General features: G+C 41.9%; 1 protein-coding gene across 2 annotated transcripts in view; it reads right to left on the bottom strand.

Moving 5' to 3' along the window:
- TECRL (trans-2,3-enoyl-CoA reductase like) overlaps nt 1-16,578 on the bottom strand; it is a 180,888-nt gene extending 164,310 nt beyond the window's left edge. For both annotated transcript variants that reach the window (XM_033914933.1, XM_033914943.1), the window contains exon 1: nt 16,336-16,578. In XM_033914933.1, the coding sequence (XP_033770824.1) occupies nt 16,336-16,527 (192 nt within the window). In that variant the 5' untranslated portion in view covers nt 16,528-16,578. The remainder of the gene's footprint in view (nt 1-16,335) is intronic.
- Nucleotides 16,579-16,788: the final 210 nt, after the last annotated feature.

Raw genomic sequence — 16,788 nt, 5'->3', positions numbered from 1 at the left:
CCCACAGTAGCATATCAACACAGAAAAAAAAGCCTTTATAAAATTGTCTAAGATATCATCTTGGTTGCTCTTCTTTTAACTTTATTTTTAAAAAATTATTTATTTATTTTTACATACATATCAATTAAGCCATTAGGATAAGAAAATCATAAATTTCTCAATAAAGAAATATAATAGCAAATTAGCTCAAGTCCCCTTATGTAAGATCCAAGGTAAAGAAATAATGAGAATATAAAAAAGACAAGGAAAAGCTAAAAATAGCTATAAGACTGAGAAAGAGTATCATATTTTAATCTAAAGAGCTCAAGTTCTTTCTTTCTTCAAACATGACGACAGAAAAATTATTAACTGAAAGGGTACAAAAAGCAAATATTTAAGTGTGCGATAATACACAATACACTTGCAAGTGTGTCTAAGGTAGAATGCTGTCCCCAATGATATGACACCAGGTTTTAAGAGAAGAAATTGACGTTGACGCCTTTGCGTCTCACGTAACAAATCAGGAAAGATCTGTATTTTAAATCCCAAATATTATTTAAATCCCAAATTATTTAAATCCCAAATATTATTTTAAAAAAGTCTCAAAATCCAACCTTTATCTGGTGTGGGGGGCCACTGTTAATATCAATATAACAGGTTTTGCAAGCTCTTTATCCGATATCTCCAATAAGGTTGATATATTCAATTGTTCTTAATTAGTAATCTGTTGCTGATCTTGACCTTTACTTGGTAGATGGTATATTTGTGAGAACGGAGGTATAGATTCTTCAGGCACCCCTAAAATTTCCAATAGGTATCTTTTTAACATCTCCCTAGGAGTTACCGTAGTAACCCTAGGAAAACTAATCAATCTCAGATTATTACCTCAAGAATTATTCTCTAACATTTCAAATCTTCTTCTGAGATATGCATTGTCTTTTATTAAAGTCTCCTGAACCTGTTTGAAAGTTCTTAAGTCCTGTTCAAACTTCTCCATAAAGGATTTTGAGACATTCATATCTAACAGCTCAGACTCCCATAGGAATTCTATGAGCATTGGAGCTGTTACCACAGCACTAAAAGTGCTAGCACGGCTTTGTAAAGGAGAGGGTTAATTTGGTCAGACAGCACGCTGTCTGGCGCCAGCTGAAAATAGTACAATAAGGTTATAAAATTAGAACATCTATAGCATATTGAAACCTGTTTCTATTGTAGTAATATGCAACATTCTGTTGTAAATGTCTTGATTGTTCTGATGCTGTGACTATCGCTTCACACGGAATCCATTTCTATAAATGCAGATGTCCTAACCCCTAAATCTTCATGTTGCCCTGCCTAACATTTATTTTACAAATTATTTTTTAAAAATATATTCTTGAAGTGTTCTAGAATCAGTATTAGTATTAAAAGATAAATAAGTCTGAAATCTTTTGGTGGCCCTCAGAGCTTTCTCATGTCTACTTTGATGCCCTTTATATGAAAAAGGTTGGAGACCACTGATATTGGTAAAATGGCATAAAACAACATAGGAATTGTTAACATTTTTCATATAATTTCAAGTGACTGTACATCTTTAATAGTTACTAATAATGTGTTAACAGTGTTAGCAGATGCTAATACGATAATACATTCTAGTACATCTAACCAGGGCAGGATTAACCAATAGGCCAAGTAGGCACGTGCCTAAGGCCCAAAATGGTCATGGGGGCTTGATGAAGGAGGGCATCAACATTGTTTTTTCCAAACGGTGATGGGCCCCTCCAGCATCGATCGGCAACGTGGGCCCCTCCCCCGATCGGCAACGCGGGCCACACCCCGATTGGCAACATGCCCTCCCCCCATACTGGGACAGACCTGCAGTCTCGTCAAGACCAGCATCCTGTTTCCAACAGTGGCCAACCAATGTTGCAAGATCACAAAGAGTAAAGCATATTTTATGCTGCTTCTCCTAGAAATAAGCAATGGACCCCCCCATCCCCACCCCAATCCATCTTAATAATAACTTATGGACTTCTTTTAGGAAGTTATCCAACTGCTTTCACCACATTCTCTAGCAACAAATTCCAGTGGAGGCAATGGGTAAGAGTTGTACTTTACAGTTAATGCAGAGGTAACCATTGCAAGTTAATTCTACATTAATAGGTACAGTTATCCTTATTGTATTATCTGCACTGCAGTTAAAGAAGAACACCAGATTCATCTGGTGTGATATAACATTAGCTGAGCTGATGTCACCGGCTGGTAATATTTATTGAATGATGGTGTGGGTAAAATGGGAGGGGGGACAGATAGTGAGGGGAATATATGAGGTGTTATCAAGGGTCTGTAGAATAAGGATTGACAATTTTATAAGAGGAGGTAAGAAAGGGTTAATAGAGCTTGTAAGAAAGAAAAATGATTAGGGAGGTTGCTAAGGTGATGGGGTGGAGCAGTCACGTGATTGGTTGGATATTGTGGCACTCTGGAGTGAATTCTGTGAGGAAAGGGGAACAGTAGAGTAGTCTCTTCAGGAAAAGATTATTCTCTTCAGAGTATATTAATTCTTACTAAAAATATTCTTTTTCATTGTGATTTTAATGTTAGGAAGTTTGGTTTATTTTGAGTAAGATAATTTTTTGCCTTGTTAACCTTCTCTGTGTCTGTGTTTTAGTCAGGACAGGCTATTTGTCTGTCAGGTGCTGGATTTGTTGCCTGATTAAGCAGAGACTGCAATGGAGAGGAGCAGTTTGGGCTCTTCTGTGGAGGTTTAACAGCCTGGCAGCACAACAGTCCCCTGTGTGGAGCAGTAGTTAGCGCTGGGCTGCCATTTGGTGAGTTGTCTGCATGACCGTGGGCAGAGTGGGTTGGCTGTGAGGGAGATGGGATGTATAAGGTGTTTGCACGCTAATGTACAGTGTGTCAGAGAGGGACTTACCTGTTGGGGTTATTTTTTGTGACACAGAGAGGTCTTTCTGTTGAGGTGTAATTTTGCCAGGTTGTTTCTTAGTAGGCTAGTTTGAAGGAACTGGCAGGTGGTTGGTCTTTAGTTCACGAGGGTAGTGACTGGCTGGTCTGTGTGCCACATGGTAGGGCACTTCCAGATAGGTTTGAGGCTTTGACTCTAAATTCTGGTGTTAGAAGGAGGGAGTTGGGAAGTGCCAATGCTGCATTCAGGTGTTTGTTTTTACAGCTAGGCAGAGTTGTGGATTTGCGGCCTTCGCGGATTTGGTGTTCCCGTGTCTGGGAGCTTAGGAGCACTGGCAGCTGCCATTGCAATAGTTATGTGCTCAGCGGCTGCATGACTGTATGGCATCAGCATTCACAGTATTGTGATTTAAAAATTTTGTTTGAAGTGTCAATAGGGGCCATCTTCCTAATTTTCCTTTTGTGCTGTGGCCTTTCTGGGTCTCTTGGATTTTCATGTGTCTGCCATTCTTTCTGTGGTGATTCAGCATGGTGTCAGCTGTCCTGATTTGTTAGCTCAGCTGGAGATGACCTGTTCTTGGTGTTTAAGCTACATTCATATTATGTACTTGTGGTGTTTTTCTGGGTGTGTGGTGTGTGTGTTAGGGGGAAATAGATTTCTTGGTGTCTGTCTCTGTGGAAAGGGAGAGGGTTCATTGTAGTAAAGTTGAGGGTTTGGTTTATTTGTGCTGGAGAAATTAAAGGGTAAAAGTTTTTATGGTGTTAGTGGGGAATCATCTAGGTAAGTGGTGAGCAAACCTAAACAAAGTTATTGTAAGGGTAACAACCTATTGTGTATGTCATGTATAGGAAATACTGAGTGGAGTGCAGTGAAAAGGGCTGATGTGAATCGCTGGTTCACTCTTTCCAAAAATACTAGGACTAGGGGGTGTGCAATGAATCTATTAAGTAGTAGATTTATAACAAACCAGATAAATATGTCTTCACACAACATGTGATTAATCTATGGAATTCATTGCTGGAGAATGAGGTGAAATCACTTAGCTTAGCGGGGTTTAAAAAAGGTTTGGGTACTTTCCTAACCGAAAAGGCCTTATTGAGATGGCTTGGGGAAATCCTCTGCTTATTCCTATGATAGGCAGCATAATTTCTGTTTTATTACTAGGGCATAGAATTTGGATTATAGGATCTCACTAGGTTCTTGGGTCCTGGGTTGGCCACTGTTGGAAACAGGATACTGTTCTTGATGGACTTTTGGTCTGTCCCAGTATCACAATTCTTCTGTTCTTATAAGGTGCAAGGCATCAGAAGCACTATTGGATAGAGTTAAGGGGGGGAGGGGGTTGGTCGAGTAGTCTGGAAAGTAAAGATAGAGATGGAAGGATAAATAGCTGCCACGATAATGATGGGGGACAAGACATTTTTGGATTTATTAGGGATAGGAAGACATGCAAAAGTGGCATTGTGGAACCCAAGGGTACAAGAGGCCAATAAGTAGCAGATGGTAAAGAGATAGATGACTTCTTCACTAATATTTTCTGTTCTGGGTTCACAGCTGAAGTGTTTGGGGGGGAGGGTGTACAAACACCTCATGTGACTGGGGCAGGAGGTGTAAAAAACCCTGATTGATTTTCAGTGGCTTGGGTTTGTGAGGGTTCGTTAGAACTACGGGTGGATACCACGAGGGGAATGGCTGGTACATCCAAGGGTACTGCAAGAATTTGGGGGTAGTTCTGGTGACTCTGCTGACTACCTTCTCACTGCTTCTGTAGAGTAGGGAGTGGGTAATGCATGAATAGAGCAGGGAGAATATGGTTTCCCTCCACAACAAATGGAGAAAAGGCAGCACTAGGGATATACAGACCGGTAAGTTTGACTTATTGGTGAGTATCTCAATAGAAACACTTTTACAACAGAGCTTGGGGATTCACTAGAGACAGATTTGGATCGACAAATCTGCTTACTTTCTTTGGGTGATCTTGGCATTAGATAAGGGGAGCGTGGTGAATATGGTGTATTTTGATTTTAGTCATTTTACCATTTTCATAGGCATATCGTATTCAGTGTTCTCGGTATGGAGGGCTCCACTGGTGGTCTGGGGCAGGAACTAGTTGGTCAGTAAGGTGTCAGTGGGTTGTGGTCCCAGGAGATGGTTATGCCAAGGGAGGATCTTATCGGTAGTGTGTTTGAAGGTTTGTTATTGGGCTTGTTCTTTTCACAATTATGTAAGTGGGATTGTTGTAGGAGGCCAAAGCAGTAATGGACCAGACAGTCCTGATGGTGTGCCTAACGAGGATGGGCTTAAGTTGTAGAATGGCTTCATATTGTGCAGCTCAGATTTCATGTTTAGAAATGCCAGGTCATGCATTTGCATTGCTAAACCACAAGGGAATGGTGCGATTAAAGGGTGAAGACCTTGGTGTACGAATGAGGAGTGCGGGTTTGGTGTGATTGTATGTGATGAGCTTCAGGAGGCAACCAGGTTGTAACAGTGCTAGCAAAAGCTAGACAGATGTTTGGATGCATGGGAATCAGTATGGCCAGCAGGACAATGGAAGTTTGCTGCCCCTCTACAAATTTTGGTGAGACCTCCTTGTGAATTTTGTGTACATTTAAGTTCAGTTCAAAGGAAGGCTACTACAAGGGTTGATGGTCTATGTCCTATAGGCATATGGGAACTGAGTTCATGATCTCCATCTGTATACTTTGAGGAGGAGCATGAGAAGGGAGATAATAGTGATGTTTAAATACCTATGTGGCCTAACTATACATGAGATGACTTCCCTTTTATTTGACAGCAAATCCAAAGTAAGAGAGCAGGGGATGCAGTGCAGCAGTGCTGGGCTCTGCAGTACGGTATGGCGCTACATTGTTACAGAAGGTGAGGTAGATGCATGAAATAGTTTTGGAATTCCAGTAGGTGTAGGAGTAGTAGATGCATGAAATAGTTTCTGAATTCAGGACGGCTTTGGATAGGCACATGGACTCTCTGGGAGAGAGGAGTTAATTGTTACTGTGGAGGGGTATACTGGCTGGGTATTTTGGTCTTTATCTGTCCTTATGTTTTTTCTAAGTGGCTTTGTTTGTGTCCTCAGACTGGAGGAACTGCAAGGCACTGGATAGGTGCTGAGAGCCAAACTGCTTTGTTTGACTCATTTTCTGCAATTTTGGGTGCCAGAGGTGCATTGCTCCTTTCTCATATGGAGCAGCCGCATGTTCTATTAGTACTGTATTGTTTGTTTGTAGGATGATTTTAGAAGATGGTTCACTTGACATTTGCTGGTGTGGGGATTTTATGGAAGTTATGAAATTGGTTGTGGGTGCGTGTGATCTGGTGTCCATGTGCAGGGTTTACTTGTTTGTTTGTTTTTTGTATGAGGGTTTAGTGACATTTGTTTGCAGTATTGCCTAATGTGTGCACTTCATGATTTGTAGTGATGCTCTGGCGATTAGCCTTTTTGCAGCACTGGGCAGATTATCGAGTGGGTAAACTGGCACCTTCTCGACCTGCTATTGTGTTCATGGGGTAGCTGTCTGGAGATGTTGGGTTGACTGCAGGTTAAATGCAATTGCCTATTCCCCGGTCACCTTCTTGGAAGGATCAGGAATTTTGATTCTTTTATACGTGTGTGTGTGTGTGGAGTAACGGGAATGTGCAATATCTTGTTTACCATTCTATTGGGCTGGTGAGGATTTTCTTAGCTGTTTCTGAGTCCAGTGGGGCATGGACTATAGATTTTATGGTTAGGTATGTGGAGCATTTGTTGGGAGTGACCCTTGCTAATCCTTTTCCAGCAAAGACAGTTTCCTAATCTTCTATTCTGCTTCCCTTATGATTCTTTTGATGGGTTGTGACATTTGTTCAGCAAAGGGAGAGGATTTCATACTGCCCCTGAGGCAGGATCTGTTGTCTGCTGTCTGTGTTTTCCCTAATGCCCCCACCCCTTTTTGTTTTGTTTGGTCCTCTATTGAGTGTGTAAGGAGGATTGGGACATGGTTGCTATTGAGTGGGTTTAATACTAAGCTTTTGGAGTTATGGATAGCATGTGGGGGTTTAGAGTGGTTTCTCATGAGTTTGTTGCAGCTATTTTCCATGGACATTATTGTCCTGATGCTGTCAACCTTTCAGGCATAGGTTTGGCCTATTTTATTGGAGACTTGTTTTAAAGCTGTTGGCCGCAGCTTATGTGGTGGGGGGAGCGGTGACAAGCTCGAGGCTGTCACCGCTTGTGGCGGAAAATGGGGTTTGGCCCAGTTGGATCTGGGAGATGAGCAGTTAATAAATAAATAAATGTGACACTCGTATGCGATACCGCTGCGAGGGGAAGCATGACCTTGCGTCACCGTGGATCATGTTTGGGGGGAGGGGAAGCATGACCTTGCGTCACCGTGGGTCATGTTTGGGGGGAGGGGAGGGGAAGCATGGCCTTGCGTCACCGTGGGCCGTTTGGGGGAATGTTATAAATTTAAAGACTTAACTGGAGCTAGTTTCGACACCGAATAGCTCCCTTGGGGTGTGTGAAATATGCATTGGGGGTTTGTTGGTTTTTGGACACAGATTGCATTGTAAGTGAAGATAATATTCAGATAGATAATAAAGCTGCGGCCAAATATTTATTCCAATAAAACTGAGTTGTGTGATTATTGATTGATGGTGATTAGCTTTCAGTTGCAGGTGACGGGAATGCGAATGCTAATGTTAAGAAGAACACCAGATTCATCTGGTGTGATATAACATTAGCTGAGCTGATGTCACCGGCTGGTAATATTTATTGAATGATGGTGTGGGTAAAATGGGAGGGGGGACAGATAGTGAGGGGAATATATGAGGTGTTATCAAGGGTCTGTAGAATAAGGATTGACAATTTTATAAGAGGAGGTAAGAAAGGGTTAATAGAGCTTGTAAGAAAGAAAAATGATTAGGGAGGTTGCTAAGGTGATGGGGTGGAGCAGTCACGTGATTGGTTGGATATTGTGGCACTCTGGAGTGAATTCTGTGAGGAAAGGGGAACAGTAGAGTAGTCTCTTCAGGAAAAGATTATCCCTCCCTCCCTCCCATTTGTGCTGATGTTATGTTTTGTGTCAGTGTTGTGGGGTGGGGTGGGGAGTTTACATGTCATATGTCGACTTGAGTGGGTTTGGTGGAGCTTATGGGGTTGGGGGGGAGGTGGTCGCAGCTTTGGGTGGGGCGGAAAATGGGGTTTGGCCCAGTTGGATCTGGGAGATGAGCAGTTAATAAATAAATAAATGTGACACTCGTATGCGATACCGCTGCGAGGGGAAGCATGACCTTGCGTCACCGTGGATCATGTTTGGGGGGAGGGGAAGCATGACCTTGCGTCACCGTGGGTCATGTTTGGGGGGGAGGGGAGGGGAAGCATGGCCTTGCGTCACCGTGGGCCGTTTGGGGGAATGTTATAAATTTAAAGACTTAACTGGAGCTAGTTTCGACACCGAATAGCTCCCTTGGGGTGTGTGAAATATGCATTGGGGGTTTGTTGGTTTTTGGACACAGATTGCATTGTAAGTGAAGATAATATTCAGATAGATAATAAAGCTGCGGCCAAATATTTATTCCAATAAAACTGAGTTGTGTGATTATTGATTGATGGTGATTAGCTTTCAGTTGCAGGTGACGGGAATGCGAATGCTAATGTTATGGATAATGACCTTTCTTCTGTGTCATCTGAATGAGAAACTGCTGCAAACATCCTCAACAATTAAGGTAGAGGTTTTGCAGTTACACATGTTAATTTGGTCGGACAGCATGCTGTCTGGTGCCAGCTGAAAATCATCCAGTAAGGTTATAGAATTAGGACATTTATGTCTCAATGAATCCTTACTCTATTGTAGTAATATGTGACATTCTGTTGTAAATGCCTTTGATTTTTCTGATGCTGTGAATATCACTTCACACGGAATCCATTTCTACAAACGCAGATGTCCAGCCCCGAAATCTTCATGTTGCCCTGCCTAACATTTATTTTACAAAGCAACTTTTAAATAGAATTTCTCCATGCTTATCAGTTTAAATCATGTGTACCTTAATGCCAGCTATAAAACATTTCTTCATGTGTTGCAAAAACAGTTTGGACATTTTGGTCTGCATAATTCTTAGGCAGCTACATGAAAGGTTTGATTTAGGCCCCCAACTCTATTAGCAAAGCTGTAATGACCAGTTTAAAAAATGGAAGCTTTAAATTCTATGATCTGCAAATGTTATGAATCATTGGATAACCATTTACAAAACAATAGTAAAGCACTGTCATAACACTTTTACTGAGGCCGGAGACAATGAACCGTTAAAGATCATAAACATCTGTTGGTTTAAATGTACCAGAAATCCAATTCAAAATAAATTAGTGCATAAAATTGTATGTAATTGATACAAAAGTTAAAGAGATCACAGAAACATACAGGAAAATGAGAATGTTGAATACAAAATTCTGATTCAGTACATGTCAGAAAATATTGGATCTGTGATATTACCTCTTGTGCTCACAAATATTCAGGCCTGTATGACGGAAATCTGACTCGTCACTAGGAAGATTTATTGCTATAAGGAGATAAGAAATGCCATACTTGGTCATATAAGCTCCATCTAGTGCAGTATCCTGTTTCCAAAAGCAGCCAATCCAGGTCCCAAGTACCTGGCAGAATCCCAAAGAGTAGCAGGATTGGATGCTACCATTCCCAAGGATAAGTAGTAGCTTTCCTCCTGTCTACCTGAATAACAGTTTATGGACTTTTCTTCCAAGAACCTGTCTAAACTTTTTTTTTTTTTAACTTAGGCACGCTAAATGTTTTCATCACATTCCCTGCAAATGAGTTCCAGAGTTCAGTTATTTGTTGAGTGAAAAATATTTTCCCTAAAGTATTACCATGTAACTTCATGCAGTGTCTTGCTTTTTATTTTTTTCTGCAGTGTGTTGCTTTTTATTTATTTGTTCATTCAATTTTTCTTGCCATTCTCCCAGCGGACCTCAGAATGGTTTACGTTAATGTATTCAGGTACTCAAGCATTTTCCCCTATCTGTCCTGGCAGACTCACAATCTATCTAATGTACCTGGTGCAATGGGGGGGGGGGGAATTTACCCCCTCTTTTACAAAGGTGCGCTAAGCTTTTTAGCGCACGCTAAACACATGCTAAACGCTAACGCGTGCATGTTATCCCATGGACACGTTAGCGGCTAGTGCATGTGTTGATGTAGCGCGTTTAACGCGCCTTTGTAAAAGAGGGCCGAAGTGACTTGCCCAGGGTCACAAGGAACAGTGTGGGTTTAAACCCACAACCTCAGGGTGCTGAGGCTGTGGCTTTCACCAGTGCACCACACTCTCCCCTGCTCTGCATTTAAGGAAACCTGGCGCACTGTAGCCTGTATTGCAATCTCCCAATCAGGATGCTCTGCCTTCCCTTTTATGATGATATCTTTTGAAAGAGTAAACGATTGATTCATGTTTATCCATTCTACTTCTCTCACGATTTTGTAGACCTCTATCATATCCCCCCTCCCCCCCCAGCTATAACTTCTTCAACTTGAAGAGCTCAAACCTGTTAAGCCTTTTTTTCTTTTTTTTTTTTGTAATTTAAATTTTTATTAGTTTTAACATTTGACAATTTTACAATTTCAAATGAAAGAAAAATACAATGTAATCACCAATAAACATAGGATCAGAATATAGGAATTTAAACAAGATATGACAAAGTATAGTTAGTCCACCATCTATTAAGCCCTTTTTCATATGAGAGGAGTTTTACCCTTTTTTGTAGCTTTTCTAATTCTGCTATATCATTTTTGGATGCGACAACCAGATTTGCACAAAATACTCAAAGTGAGGTTGTGCCATAGAATACAGAGACGTTATAATATCTTAGTTTTATTTTCTGTTCCTTTTCTAATAATTCCTAACATTCTGGGTGCTTGTTAAGCTGCCACCACACACTTAGGGCTCCTTTTACGAAAGGTGCACTAGCGTTTTTATCACACGCGCCAGATTAGCGCGCGCTAGCCGTAAATCTACCGCCTGCTCAAAAGGAGGCGGTAGCGGCTAGCGCACGCAGCAATTTAGCGCATGCTATTCCGTGCGTTAAGCTCCTAGCGCACCTTCGTAAAAGGAGCCCTAAGTACAAGATTTCAATGTAATGTTGACAACTAGATATTTTTCATAGGTGCTGACTCCTAGGTAATGTGAAATCTAACATCATGTACTTATGCTTTGGATTATTCCTCCTTATGTACATCATTTTGCACCTCTCCTCATTAAATTTCATCTAAGAACATAAGAACATAACATAAGAACATAAGAAGCGCCATCTCCGGATCAGACCTTCGGTCCATCAAGTCCGGCGATCCGCACACGCGGAGGCCCTGCCAGGTATACACCTGGCTTATTTTATAGCCAACCATATCTTTATATGCCTCTCTCAAGGAGATATGCATCTAGTTTGCTTTTGAAGCCTAGGACTGTCGATTCCGCAATAATCTCCCCTGGGAGAGTATTCCAGATGTCAACCACTCTCTGTGTGAAGCAGAACTTCCTGATATTAGTCCTGAACTTGTCCTCCCTTAGCTTCATTCCATGTCCTCTTGTCCGTGTCAAATTGGACAATGTAAATAATCTTCTCTGCTCTATTTTGTCGATTCCTTTCAGTATTTTGAAGGTCTCGATCATATCCCCACGCAGTCTCCTTTTCTCAAGGGAGAACAATCCCAGTGTTTTAAGTCGATCTTCATATTCCAGTTTCTCCATACCCTTCACTAGTTTAGTTGCTCGTCTCTGCACCCTCTCCAGCAGTTTTATATCTTTCTTTAGGTAGGGAGACCAATGTTGGACGCAGTATTCCAAGTGGGGTCTGACCATTGCCCTATAAAGCGGCATTATAACTTTCTCCGATCTACTCGAGATTCCTTTCTTTATCATGCCCAACATTCTATTTGCCTTATTTGCCGCTGCCGCGCATTGTGCCGACGGCTTCAGGGTCCTATCTATCAGTACACCCAGATCCCTTTCTAGTTCACTTTTTCCCAGAGTTGCACCTGACATTCTGTACTCGTATTCCTTATTTTTACTGCCTAAATGCATTACCTTGCATTTCTCCACGTTGAACTTCATCTGCCATTTCTCCGCCCATTTTTCTAACCGACACAAATCGCTCTGGAGTTCCTCACTATCCTCCTGCGATCTGATTGCCCGGCAGAGTTTTGTGTCGTCTGCAAACTTGATGATCTCACTGGATGTTCCGCTTTCCAAGTCATTGATATAAATATTAAAAAGGATCGGCCCAAGTACCGAGCCCTGGGGTACACCACTAGTCACTTTCTCCCAGTCGGAGAACTTCCCATTAATGCCCACTCTCTGCTTCCTGTTATCCAGCCATTTGCCTATCCATCTTTGTATATCTCCCTCTATGCCATGGCTTTGTAGTTTCCTGAGAAGTCTTTCGTGTGGAACTTTGTCAAATGCTTTCTGGAAGTCTAAGTATATTATGTTCACCGGCTTTCCACTATCAATTTGCTTGTTCACGGTCTCAAAGAATTGGAGTAAATTTGTCAAACACGATTTCCCTTTCCTGAATCCATGTTGACTGGGTTTCATCAAGTCGTGTGTGTCCAAGTGCTGAACTATGCTATCCTTGATCAGTGATTCAATCATCTTGCCGGGGACAGACGTAAGACTCACAGGTCTATAGTTGCCCGGTTCTCCTCTCGATCCTTTTTTGAAAATTGGCGTGACGTTCGCTTTCCTCTAACATTCGGATGCCTATTCTTACAATCTCGTAATGTTCTCTTGCAATTTCTTATAGTCGTCATGTGATTTAATAATATGGCATAGTTTTCTGTTATCTGCAAATATAACTGCCTCACTTAACATTCCCAGGTCATTTATAAATATGTTAAAAAAAAACATTGGCCCCATACAGATTCCCATGGCATTCCACTATTCACCTTCATCCAGTGAGATAACTGGCCATTTAACCCTACTCTCTCTTTTTCTATTTTTAATCGGTTCCCAATCTACAAGAGAAAATTATCTCCTATCCTGCGTCTTTGAGTCTTTCATCAAAAACATTTCTGAAAATTTTGCAATACTACATCAACTGGCTCCACATGTTCATTCATGCCTTCAAAAACTATAGCAAAATGGTGAAGTAAGACTTCCCTTGCCTGAATCCATGGTGACTACGTCCCAGTAAAACATGTTTTAGTTAATGTGTTTAGTACATAGGTGTCAGAACAGGGGGAGCCACAAATGCAAGGCACCCCCCAAAATCAGAGCCAAGCACACGAAGATCACCCCACTCACTCATACCTGGCCACTACGGTGGTACCCCCCCCAAAATTAATTAACACATTCAGGGCAGGATTAATCAATAGATCCATTGCCTAGGGCCCATAATGGTCAGGGGGCCCGATGAAGGAGGGTATCAACATTGTTTTTTCCAAAAGGCGATGGGCCCCTCCAGCATCGATTAGCAACACAGGCCCCCATCCGATCGGCAATGTGGGCCCCCCCCGATCAGCAACACGACCCCCCCCAATCGACGGAAAGTAAGACAAGCAAGCAACACGGGTAAGAAAGGCAACGGGAACTGTAATTTTGCTGCTTGCCAAAGCTTCCCTCTGACGCAGTTTCCTGTTTCCGTCTGGGCGCATGGTGGGGTGGGGCAGGCAGGGGGCCCAGTATACTTGTGTGCCTAGGGGCCCTCGACAAATTAATCCTGCCCTGAACACATTTTGTTTCTGTTAACATTAACTGTGTAGGATAGATCTGTACTAATCTGGCTTCTTTAGGTTCTCAATAGGTGTATTTATGTCCTAGTACCAATTGCAGTGTTTGGTGCTGTGTTTTCCTATACAGGTAACACATATTATCTATGTATATTAGTTGTACCTAATCTTTGGTAACTCAAGCCCTTACTAAGGCTAGCAGAGCTGAAGCTTGGTGACCATTTGGCAACCTACCAAAACGTTTGGCACTCAACACCACTGCATTCCCACTACATTTAACACTCATAAACCTCTCACTCAATTAAATAATCAATCTGAAAATTTAAGTTGGCAAAAAATTTGACCGCAGCTTTATTTACTCCAACAAGAATTCAATAACAATGTAAATCCATTTATCCCCCTTCTTCCTAGGTGGCCCCTCAACCTCCTTTTCTCATCAGCTAGTCAGTCACGACCTATCTGCTCTGCCACAAAATTCCAGTGAATCATGTTCAATTCCAGTATCCCCTATGCAAGATCTGTGGTATTGCCTGGCCTCACAGTTATCTGTGGCGTTTCGCACACAGTATCCAACATCATAATACCTCTTACATCCCCTTAAAAACCAATGGCTGCCTGGAAATACACCCCTCCCCTCATTTCCGCAGAGCTGCCACCTACCCCCCCTCCCGATCCCACCCCCCATTCCCCAAAACTCCCACATATCACCAACAACCAAAGAATGAACAACTCCCCTGCCCATATAACAAAGCAGGAACAATTACAAAACAACCCCCCCACTCCTCCACCCCCACCCCCACCACACCAAATTCCGGGCGGGAAGGAAGGGCAAATGAAAATACCACATGAAACCCATCCTCTTACCCAGATCTTCCACAACTCTCCCCCCCTTAGCTCCTGCACTCACGACTACCCCAAGAAATATCCGAAAGACCCTGCCTTCTCCACAGAAATGAAATTCCTGCCCAGTATTCTCCAGAGACCCACACTGCCTGCCCAATCAAACTATAATTCCCCTTGTATCCAACACAAACATTCTACTTTTCACCAAACCTGCATTTCTTAACCCTTACCTAGCCCCTACCCCTACCCCTACCTCCCACCCCCTTCAGTATCTCTGCTCTCACAGTAGGGCTCGACCAATGTTAAAAGCCCACTGATAAATTCAGTGGGCCTCTCAAAACATTGATAGATTTATAATTGCTAGTAACCTCAAGATTTTTGTTAGTGCTGCTGAATATTCTGTTTATATGGCCAACAAGAAGATACCAGACTGGGAAGCTAAGTATCTCCATATATTTTCAGAATACTATAAATTCTTTTCTGTTTAATGCTGCATTGTTCTGTCACACATTATTTTGATCTTTTTGGTACATAATTCCACAAATTGTATTACAGTGCACATAATACCATCAGTAACAGAGGTACTGGGAGAGGCAGCTCTGAATTAGGGAGGGAGCAGGCAGGCATTTTGAACGCACAAATGTTCAAGGCCCTATGCCTGCCAGCCTCTATGGTTTTGGTGCAGTTCCGGTTGGAGTATTGATATTGATAGATTTGTTTAAATACCCATATAATATAAATGTGCATGAGTCGATTTTTTTTCATTTGAAAGGAAGCTCTGCAATGAGAGGGCATAGGATGAAGTTAAGAGGTGGTAGGCTCTGGAGTAATCGGAGGAAATACTTTTTTACGGAAAGGGTGGTAGATGCATGGAACAATCTCCTGGAAGAGGTGGTGGAAACATAGACTGTGTCTGAATTCAAGAGGACCTGGGATAGGCACGTGGGATCTCTGAGAGAGAAAGAGATAATGGTTACTGTGGATGGGCAGACTAGATGGGCCATTTGGTCTATATCTGCCATCATATTTCTATGTCACCCCAGGGGAGGGAGGTATGGCATTAAATATATCATAGGGGAGGGGCTGGGAGGTAAAGATAAGTACTGGAGACGAGGGGAAGCAAGGAGAGAAATGCTAGACACTGTAATGGGGGTATTCAGAGGTAGGGAAGGATGCTGGATGCTGTGATGGGGGGATGGTAAGTAAGGGAGAGGGAGATGCTAGAGCTCGGAGTGGAGCATGGGTAGGGTTGCGGGCAGAGCATAAGTGGGGTTGGGGGAAGAGCTTGCCCCTTCCCTGCACTAAACAAAAAGGCATTCTGCTGTCCTGGTTCAGCAAGTGTGTTCTTTCTAATAGTTTCTATCATTTTGCGCAGCACTGACATCAGCCTTACTGGTTTGTAATTTTCCACACACATCTGATCATCGCAAAGGTAGAGGTCAAATAAACTTCTAGCAAAGGCCACAAAAAAAAAATAATAATAATTTTTGCATGAAACATAACTGGTACCCTCACATAAGCAATACTCATCTAACTTTTCTCTGTGTAAGATTATTGTGACAGATAATATCTGAAATTAATGTTTCCATTATATATAAAATATGCTTTTAAAACCCCCTTTTATTCAGTTCTGCAATAAGTAATATTTTTAGTATGCTTTTGGTGTGTGCATACATTGAGTAGTTATGTGAAATGGAAACAGAACATCAACAAAATACAAATCTGTAATAAACCCCATGAATAATATTGATGCCATATTGCAACAAGCAAATGAAAGGTAATAGCATTGATTTTTAACAATTCAATTAAACGATTTAATGCCATTTTACCATTTATTATCAAACCTATAAAAAGTTCAGATATTTAAAGCGTACTCACCTTGTCTACCACACAGATCTGCTTTTTGGTCTTAGCATCTAGAATCTCTACTTCATAGTATGGGATTTTCGAATGCCTGAGCGCAGGAGGTGAATGGAACTGGCCAGCACAGAGCACAAACTGTGACAAAGTGTAAAAAGATTTCAACTCACTGTGCTGCTTAGATTCGTAGGCTTTGGACTTTGTAAGCATTGTGACTAAGCAGCAGGAACTCTCATGTCAACGCCAAGTGCTTCCCAGAGAGAAAAGTACCCCCCGGCTACAGCTTATATATCGGCTTGGACTAATGGCAACAGAAAGGTCAACTAGCATTCCATTTTTAGAGCACTGCCTTATTCCCCTGAACTGAAAACAATGACTGTCTAGTCCCAATCTATATATAACTGCTATTGTATGATATGCCTTGATGAAGTGCTGTGCCAGCATTTCATCTAGCATGTTCTCCTTCTTTTA

The sequence above is a fragment of the Geotrypetes seraphini genome, chromosome 1 (assembly GCF_902459505.1).
Source record: "Geotrypetes seraphini chromosome 1, aGeoSer1.1, whole genome shotgun sequence".
Taxonomy (NCBI): Eukaryota; Metazoa; Chordata; class Amphibia; order Gymnophiona; family Dermophiidae; genus Geotrypetes; species Geotrypetes seraphini.
Note: the sequence above shows the minus strand (reverse complement) of the source record. Positions and strands in the feature narration are given on the sequence as shown.